At 31.0% G+C, this 10,011-nt stretch overlaps 1 protein-coding gene across 1 annotated transcript; it reads left to right on the top strand.

Moving 5' to 3' along the window:
* Positions 1-3,905: 3,905 nt before the first annotated feature.
* Positions 3,906-10,011, top strand: LOC129319680 (U-box domain-containing protein 34). The gene is made up of 9 exons (XM_054964771.1): positions 3,906-4,195; positions 5,117-5,238; positions 5,313-5,428; positions 5,865-5,992; positions 6,170-6,458; positions 6,548-6,641; positions 7,079-7,507; positions 8,236-8,985; positions 9,489-10,011. The coding sequence occupies exons 1-9, from the start codon at positions 4,042-4,044 to the stop codon at positions 9,669-9,671; spliced, it is 2,265 nt and encodes a 754-aa protein (XP_054820746.1). The 5' UTR covers positions 3,906-4,041; the 3' UTR covers positions 9,672-10,011.

Raw genomic sequence — 10,011 nt, 5'->3', positions numbered from 1 at the left:
AAAAATATATGTTTTTTAAAAAAATATTAAGTGTAATATATGTGCAAATATTTCAACAACATTTTTTTAACAACATATTATAACTCAGAATTTATTAACCCATATATAATTTATAGTTATAAGTCATTTAAAAAAATGTAAAATAAAAGGATAAATTTAAAAAATATAAGAATTTCATAAATTTCACAAAAATAAAAATATTAAAATTTTTTTATGTTGTTAATTTTTTAATAAATATATTTTAATAATTTAATATTAAAAATACTTTTTAAAAATTTTTTAATAGAATAAAAATATTAAATGTAATTTCTTTTTTACTGTAGATATACAGTAAAATGAATTTTCATTGTGCATGTACAGTAAAAGCAATAACAGCAGCATGAGAGGCACGGGCGCATTGGGGGCAATATTGGTAATCCACTGTTCATTCACTGTTTATGCATTGATCCAAATTTATATAGATGTAGATTTTAAAAATATTTTATTATTTTAAATACAAGATAATTTAGTAAAAATAAGATCTTTTTAATAATGCATTTTTTATATTATTCTTTAAGTGAAAAGAAAAATTGAAATGATTATAATGCAATGATTAAATATGCAAGAACAGTTTTGACAAGTATAGTTTTATTTTTAAAAAAATAAATTTATAAAGTGTAATTATTGAACTTTATTTATATGCGTAATCTTATTTTAAATTATCTTACAATTTGAGACAAATGGAGTATTATATTTCAATGACATCAGAGATTTTTGAAGATTCAAATCATGCATATATAGCAATTGGTGGATAATTGGATATATCCTCTTTATCTCAAATTATAAGATAATTTAAAATAAGATTACTCTTACCAATAAAACATAATAATGACACTTTATAAACTTATTTTTTAAAATATAAAACTATAAACTATCAAAAATGTCCCTACACACTTAATCATTATGCTACAATATCATTTCAATTCTCTCTTCACTTAACGGGTAATATTAGAAAAAAATCATTAATAAAATATTTTTTAAATTTTCTTATATTTTGAGACAATAAAAATTTTCACAGTTATCTTATAATTTGGGACATAAAAAGTACTCCATCTATTTTTATATATAAGAAAAAAAAATCATATCACACTGTTTAAGAAAGTTAATTAATCATAATAATTATGTTTAAAAATAAAAAAATTAGACTAAAATACTCTATGTTAATAAATATAAGCATGCATTAATTATTTCTTGTTAATGTAAATTATGATGAGTGATTTAAAAAAGGTATAATAAATACTTGTTGAAATAAGTGATTTTACTTGTATAAAAAAAAGTAAAAAGTAATAGTTTATCTTATAAATAGAAACAGAGAAAGTATCAATTAATCTCTGTTTTATAATCTCTCTTTGCCATTGGATATAGTCCCTTGGTCGCTGATTATAAAACAACTTTAAAAGCATTTTATTATCATAAAATATAAGATAATTTGATAAAACTAAGATTTTGTTAATAATATTTTTTTAACATTCTCCCTAAGCAAAAAGAGAATTTAAATAATTGTGGTGTAATAATTAATTGTGTATATTTAAAATTATGTTAAATGAAAAGTATTTATGAAAGTTTATATTTTTATTTTAAAAAATAAAATTATAAATTATTATTATCAAAGTTTATTGATATATGTAATCTTATCTAATTTTTTTTTTTTATAATTGATACTGAGAGAGTACGTATTCACATAAGTCAAATTTTAATGGAGTAATTTCACTTCCTTTTCAAGTTATTTAAGAGGAAAATGACAAAATACACCTTCAAAATATGCAAGTAACAATTAGGCACTAATAATTATGTTTGAGTTTTTGGAGACTTTTTTGACATTTTTGCTTTTTGTGAAATCACATATTTGGCCCATTTTTAAACTTTATTAGTGAAATTCAACAACTAAAAAAATGTTATGAATATTATAATTAGTGAATGTCCTTAATTTCATAGCTTTTGAGGATCCCATGAGCATCTTATGGTAATGTCATTTGCCCTATAGCTCTTAAATGGATGATTTTCTAAAATTTATTCCTGTAACTTCTAATAATTTCATGTTGTATCATAATATAGAATATTCTTTTATTTATGAAATTGTAACTTTTGTCTAAAGTTTAAGGTTTATAAATAAAAGTTATATACCACACATTTGAGATACTCAAGAGAATGAAAATTACTCTTTCTTTCTCTCTAATTTTCATACTCTCGTTAATTCCTCTCATTTTAAATCTCTATTATACTTCTTCTAATTTTATAATAGTTATTATTATTTTTAATAAATAACTAGTTTTTTAAGGAAATAACTAAAATGGAATAACAAATTACAAGTTGTTCCGTGTAAATTTTCTATCATTGAAGCCCAACAACTAAAAATCAATTACTATTTTCTTTTAAAAAATGTTAATTCTCTTGAAAAATTATTAAGAAGGAATAGAAAATTTTAAGTTCTAGTAGCCATCATTTTTTTTTCCAAAAGGGTAAAAAACCTTTTCATATAAAAACTAATTCACAGACAAATCCCTAAAAACTTAAAAATAATTATCATATTTTGCAATATCTAATTATCATTAGAATATTTTTATGCCATTTTCTCTTACTCTAGACCCTTTATCAATTATTCAAGTTCTGGAAACTTATTTGTAATTAATTTTTTATGTATAGTTTTTCTTAGAATCCAATGGAAAAAACTGGATAAGTTGACTAGAATTCCTTCCAGTTAGGCTATCTAAATTAAAATTAAGTAGTTTAGATTTTATTTTATTTATTTTTAATTTTTAATCATAATAAAAATAAAGGTGGAAGTAGGCTAGGCTGAGTTAAGCTTTAGCCAAATAAGCTTGAGCCTATGTGGTGAATCAAAAGCCTGAGTCTAGTCTGAAGTCTATATGAGGTTTTTCTCACAGCTCAAGCTTGAACCTACCTACAACTTAACCTAACTTGAAAGCCTACTTAAGAGTGAGAATTTTAAATAAACTCACATTATAATTTTAAATGTTTCAAATATACTTTAGAATTATTAGTATAAATATATAATTTGATTTATCAAGTACAATATATAATAATTAAAATGACTTGTCAACTACAATACAATACAATAATAAAGTAATAACATTAAAATCAATATACAAGTCCAATTTAATTGAAAACAAAACTAAAAATAAAAAATAGATTGACTAAACATGAAATTGTAAAACTAATATGTGTGTGATATATTATATTATATATATACATGTAAATAGGTTAGTCTGTTGAGTTCAAAGGTTAAGCTTTAAAAAATTAAGCTCGATCTATTTAATTAAATAGACTTAATTAAAAACTTAAACTTGACCTAAACCTATTTAATAAATAGATTAAGTTAAACCTAAAATAATCCAGAACATAGGCTTTTTATAAAAACTTTACCTATTCCCACCTTTACAAAAGTATAATATGTATTCTCTCTTATATATTTATTATTCATTTTTATATTAAATTTAATAATTGTGTAATTTATTAATGTCAAATAAAAACATAACACGTGTGTCATTTACTTAGAACTATATGAAAAATATCCATAGTTGTTGGCAGACATTCATTGGTTTTAATGGAAAGAATTATAGCTATTTAAGAGGCTTCTGGTCAGTAGAAATGTAAAATATGCTCAAATCCGACCCAGAGTAGAAATTGTTTTGATAAAATATAGAGTAAATTAAATGATTAACTATGATTTCGCAATAAAAAGGATTAACTATGATTTCATTACAATAATTTATTATGATTTTGATTTGATAAAAGTAAAGTAAAGTAAGTTTAATTTTTTTTAAAAAAAATACTATACGGTTGTTGCAAATGTATTTTATTCTAAAATACAAAACCCAAAAGAAAAGTCAACAGCTGGTCAAATTGCATCCGGATACAGTTTACGACCTCAAGAACAAGTTGCGATGTTCGATCTTTAACTGCAAGTTTTGGAGCCTTTGACGAAGAAACGAGTTTCGTCGAGTTGACCATTCTACAATTCCTGGTCTTGCCGGCGGAGGGATGAGATCAGTTGCTGTCGCTGTCAACGGCGGCTCCAGCGCTGGCAGGGGTAGCCGGCGAGCCGTCCAGTGGGCGTTGGAGAATCTTATGCCTCAAGCCGATAAGTTCATCTTAGTTCACGTTATGCCTATAATCACTTCTATTCCAACGCCATGTATGTCCATGATTTACACTTTTAATAAGCCAATCTTAGTAGTTTTTCCCCTGTATGCAAGTATGCTACTGTACAATTTGTAGATAACCAAACACTTTCTTTTGTTTTGTGCTGCGAATTCAATCTACATAGCTCTAACACAAAGAGAATTCTTATTTTTCTCGAATTTTCGTAGACATCTCTTCTTTTCTTCAAACATAAGCAAACCACTCTTCGATCTTGAAAGTGAGCTAAATTTAAGTCTAGTTGATAATAAAGATATTTTCAATTCCTTCGACTTCCGATCCATCAGAATGGTCTTTAATTGTTGAGCATTCTTGGTATTGGAGGGAGAATACTGAAACTTAAGAAATCAGACAGAAGGTTAGGATAATTAGCTCGGCCATAGCATATTACTAGCTAGAACAATAATCTGAACTAGTCATAACGAATTGGAGCTCTTTTCTAATTCTGATATGTTGTTAACTAGACTAGAAGTTAAAACAACGCCCAAATATATAGAACATTCCCTTTTTTATGAGTCAATGGCTGATGTGTTAGGCATTATCAAACTATTTGGGACTTTAATTCACAACAAAAGCTTCTAACTTGAAACGGTCCTTCACATGGTATTGATGTCCTTGTGACTGAGCGGTCTAGATTTTGATTCTTGCGGCATCTCATTATTGTAATGCTCCAGGGATGGTGAGCCTAAGGAGCATATAAGAAATTGCTACTTTTTGATAGATGAAGGTTAGAAACATATAAAATTATCCATGGGCCTAATACACTGAACCTTGAAAGCAATCTAGAGTTCTAAACAGAATGTAACTTAAGACAGTCACATGATCAAATACAGTTCTGCATCCAAATGTTTTAGAGGTCAGTGGATACTGATTTTGAAAACTAATGCATTGCTGTTGTTGGATTTTCTGATGTTAGCTGGAGACTGTATCCCTATTATGGATCTAGATGCCAACGTGGCAACAGCTTACGTACAGGATGTGAAGGAGAAGTTCGAGAAAATCTTTATTCCATTCAAGAAACTCTGCAAAGCGGGCACAGTGAGTTCTATTTCTTGTTTTTCCTACTGCAAAGACTGAAGTGGTACAGAATTCATAATCTGGAAATGTTGTAGGTTGAAACTTTATTGCTAGAAGATGACAATCCTGCAACCGCACTACTTAAATATATATCCGAATCAGAGATTCAAATATTAGTGTTGGGAACTGACTCTTCAAATTTTTTAACAAGGTACGCAATTTGACAACTTCATAACTTTAAAATATACTTTCTTTTGGATTTTTTAACCCTTTCTGTGTTAATGATTTACTATGCCTATCTTAAATATGATTTCTCAATCATAATATAGTATTAAGTGATCCTAACACTGCCACTTATTGGCGTGTATGACTTTGTATGTAATATTTCAACCTCCCATAGATATTTATGTATTATTTAAACAATTATGACATTTGACATAAGTTTCTATTTGAGTTTCGCAGCACAGAATATGATGCTTCAATACTAGATTTGTTCCAAAACAAAATTATTTTTTCGGAAGAATAATGAAATATCTATCTTTATTTCACAAATAATTCATCAAAGAAAATGAATACTCTTTCCATGTATTTCCAGAGTAATTGATGTCATGCTGGCTTCTCCATAAATTCCGTTTTTGTTTTCTCAGGAAGCTAAAAGGACCAGGGATACCAACGACCGTTCTAAGATGTGCCCCAGACACTTGTGACGTATATCTTGTAGCTAGAGATAGAACTATATCAAAATTAGCTGATTCTTCGTCTTCTCCTCCATGTGGTACTGGAAATGCTTCGTTTTTAGTAATATCTGCTGCTGAGTCATAACTGTTGAATGTGTCCACTGACCACTTTAAATTAATTTTTAATCATGCTTTTTGCAGGATTGGGGTTATGAGTATAAATATTTGTAGAGGTAGTTGTCACGTTTCTGACTATCTCACTTTTTATCTGACAGAGACTAGCTCTAGCTACTTCATGTCTGCACAAGGCAATAAAGGAGACGTCAATGCTGGCTTTGGTAGAGAAATGACTGGACTCAATTCTTCCGCAAGAGGACCTGAATTTCTCACAAACATATTCCCATCAATGTCAGAGTGGAGTTTCATAGGTTCGCAAACATCTACTCCCGCATATTCTCTTAAAAATCCCACTATAAATGAAGACAATCTAGAGAGCTTAGAGATGATGCTGAAACTGCAAGCATCTACTCATTTGATTCCATGGCTTCTGCACAATGTGAAGAAGTAATTTTTTTTAGCTTTCCTGTTAGTTTGATACTTGTGCTTTTCCTATGCACAAATGGTGTTCACGTGATGTTTACATATGCAGCCAGTCATGCAAGAAGTAAGCAGCTGCAGCTGGAGTTACAGAGTACTATTGTCATGTATAAACAGGTTTGTCAAGAGTTGGCTCTTGCTCAAAGTAAGGTGAGAGTTTGTTAGTTTTATGGCCCTTCTAATTGTGACGTTTTGTGGGTGTACAATATAACTACCCTTATTTTCCTAATCCTTTGTTATATTAATGCTTAAGCTGAAAAACTAAACAACAAGTTCTAAAGTAAATAAATCTTCTAAGTAATTACTTTACAAATATTTTCTAATTTCTGGACAAGCTAGACCTGAAACAGGACCTAAAGAATTCAATTTTTTAGAAATGGAAAAATATCTATACACTTTCTTAAGTCGATAAGATTTTAATTAAAATTTACTTATCTGAAAGCTACAACCATTTCTGCTTCATTGTGTCATGGTTGCCAGAACTGGAGCTCTATAATAGCTAGGAGCTCGAAATACTATATTTTTTATGTCTCAAAATATGCAGCCCCATGGCATATTCTTATCTCCTCCATGTGTGCGCTTTTTAGGTTCATTTACTTTCATCTGAATGTCTTGAAGAATCAAGAAGAGTAAATGATTCCCTGAAAAGAGAGGAGACTTTGAGAAAGATTGCTGCTGAAGAAAAAGAAAAGTATTTAAAAGTCATGAAGGAACTTGAGGAGGCAAAAATTAAGTACGCAAAAGAATCATATGAAAGGCAGATGGCTGAACTTAATGTCCTCAAAGAATCCGTAGAAAGGAAGAGAATAATTGATACATTGCTCTCAAGTGACAAGAGGTACAGAAAGTACACTATGGACGAAATTACAGAAGCAACAAACAACTTCTCTGAGGATCTTTTAATTGGTGAAGGAGGTTATGGGAAGGTTTATAAGTGCAGCCTTGATCACACTGCAGTAGCTGTAAAGGTTCTGCACCAGGATGCAATGAACAAGAAAGAGGAGTTTCTGAAGGAGGTATTTCTTTCTCCTCTGAACTTCTTCCTTTTGAAGTGTGATTGATTGAGCTAAAGTTTCTGTGCCAAATTGAATTGATTTTGAATTGCCATGTCCATCTGATGGAGTTCTTCATTCTGTAGATATTTCTAATGGGTGAACATACTTGTCCAACTTGTTCTCATACATGATATGGGCAAGCTTCAGTATCTGTTTACCTTGAAAACTCTCAAAACTGGCCATTGTTACAAGGGAAATTATAAAAGGAGTTTCTTCAATCAAAAGATACCAATACATTCCCCAATCCTTTATTTATACTAGCAGTCTTTTCTAACTAACTACAAATCATCTTAACTAACTATAACAAGCACGTAACAGGCAAGCTCACCAGCAAAAGAGGAAAAGTTTGTATCCATAAAGTTACCAAATAGTTGATCCTTGACTTATCTTGAATATTATTCCTGCTGTTTTTCTTTCCAGTTTTCCTCAAAACTCCTTGCTTCTAATTCTAACCATGTATAATAATGGCAACGGCAATCCCATATGTCCAACTGACCTCTTGATACCTTCCTGGTGTAGGAATTATTTAAACTTCCATATATGTGCACCTTTACCTCTCATTGTTCCTTGTTTTCTAACCAACTGATGTGGTTTATAATATCTTCAATGCATATTGCACTTTATTCCCTTACTAGCTACTGTAATCACATGACAGGCATTTCTTTTGGTTGTTTCCCTTTTTCTTGCAGGTTGAGATTCTGAGTCAGCTACACCATCCACACATGGTTTTGCTGCTAGGAGCCTGTCCTGAAACTGGCTGCCTTGTTTATGAATACCTGGAAAATGGAAGCCTTGATGACTATCTTTCCAGTAACAGTGGGAAACCACCACTTCCTTGGTTCATTCGATTCCGTATAGCTTTTGAAGTGGCTTGTGGGTTATCATTTTTGCATAATTCAAAGCCTGAGCCAATTGTTCATCGAGACATGAAACCAGGAAACATCTTGCTGGACAGAAATTATGTGAGCAAAATTTCAGATGTTGGATTGGCTAAACTCCTTTCAGACATCATACCTGACGATATCACTGAGTACAGAGAATCTGTTCTTGCTGGGACTCTGCATTACATGGATCCAGAGTATCAGAGAACTGGCACTGTCCGACCAAAATCAGATGTATATGCATTGGGAATTGTAACTCTTCAATTGATAACTGGTCGCCACGCACGTGGAGTCATTTTGGCTGTTGAAAATGCGGTTAAAAATGGCTCCTTCTCTCGTATTTTAGATAAATCAGCTGGAGATTGGCCACTGACTGAGACAGAAGAGTTGGCTCAAATTGCCCTAAGATGCTCAGCACTGAGATGCAGAGATAGGCCAGATCTTGATACTGAAGTTCTTCCTCTACTCAAAAGAATCTGTGGTGTGGCAAATGCTACTGCAAAAGTGGGAAGAAATCGCATGTGCCAACCAAGTCAATATTATTGTCCAATTCTTCAGGTAAAGGGCCCACTCGTCTGGTTGGCATTTGGTTAGTCCTTGATATGAGATTATAGCAGAACTTTTCACCAGTGTTCGCTTAAAACTAAAAGTTTAAGCCTTCTAACATATTATGGTTTGACATAGTATCAGAGTCTTTATCACCAAATGACCTTGAGTTTGGTTTTTTCCACCCTCCTTCTCTTAGACTTTATTAAAACTAAGTGTTAGTACACTGTAGGCCCAAGCTATATCATTTGGATTCTCTACCTTCATAAAAGTAAATGCTTATAGTGCATTTAAAGGGAGATAGAAAAGAAATGATGGGTGTAAATATGAGATATAGTTCTCACATATCTAGATTCTTTTGTCACTCTCTTTCCAAATGCATGAATGTAGGAGAATCAATTTGCGAGCAACATTTACACATGAAACTACCGATGGACGTTTGTTTCATAATCAAGTGTTTAAGATGTTGTTGTTGTTATCAACATCGTACTCATGTTGTGACTTGGTTAATGTAGGAAGTAATGGATGATCCACATATTGCTGCTGATGGTTTTACATATGAGCACAGAGCAATCAAGGCATGGCTCAGTAAACACAATGTATCGCCTGTAACTAAGCTTACACTGCAGCATTCTACATTGATTCCAAACCATACCTTACGTTCTGCCATTCAGGAGTGGAAATCGGGACAGAAGTGAAGCAAACCTTATGGTGGAATTTGATGTGTGAAACATCTTAGTTTTCCTAGCATTTAAAAGATGTTTGATCATACCAAATATGGAGGGAAGTTTCTTGTTTGTGCCCAGAATTTCTCTTACCACACATTTCAACTTTAGCATCTCATAAAACTGTCATAATTTGAATGGCGTAAAAGGATTGCAGAACTTCACAGAAGTTGAGGTTTTGTCTTGCTGTAATGGTGTAAATTGTCTTTTTTTTTTTTTCCCAGTTGTAAATAACTTTTTTCCCAAGCCACTGTGTGTAGCTCATCAGAGATATGTCAGATATTTAAGAGCCATTTATGCTTTGTTGTATGTC

Source organism: Prosopis cineraria, unplaced genomic scaffold, assembly GCF_029017545.1.
Source record: "Prosopis cineraria cultivar Desert tree isolate PC_DT_omini unplaced genomic scaffold, ASM2901754v1 PC9, whole genome shotgun sequence".
Classification (NCBI taxonomy): domain Eukaryota; kingdom Viridiplantae; phylum Streptophyta; class Magnoliopsida; order Fabales; family Fabaceae; genus Prosopis; species Prosopis cineraria.
The sequence above is the reverse complement of the archived record's forward strand: the minus strand, read 5'-3'. Positions and strand labels throughout refer to the sequence as shown.

Coding starts and splice junctions, on each gene's coding strand:
- LOC129319680 (XM_054964771.1), top strand. CDS start 4,042: ATGAGATCAGTTGCTGTCGCTGTCAACGGCGGCTCCAGCGCTGGCAGG. Junction 5,429..5,864: donor TCTTCAAATTTTTTAACAAG/GTACGCAATTTG, acceptor TTGTTTTCTCAG/GAAGCTAAAAGGACCAGGGA. Junction 8,986..9,488: donor ATTATTGTCCAATTCTTCAG/GTAAAGGGCCCA, acceptor TGGTTAATGTAG/GAAGTAATGGATGATCCACA.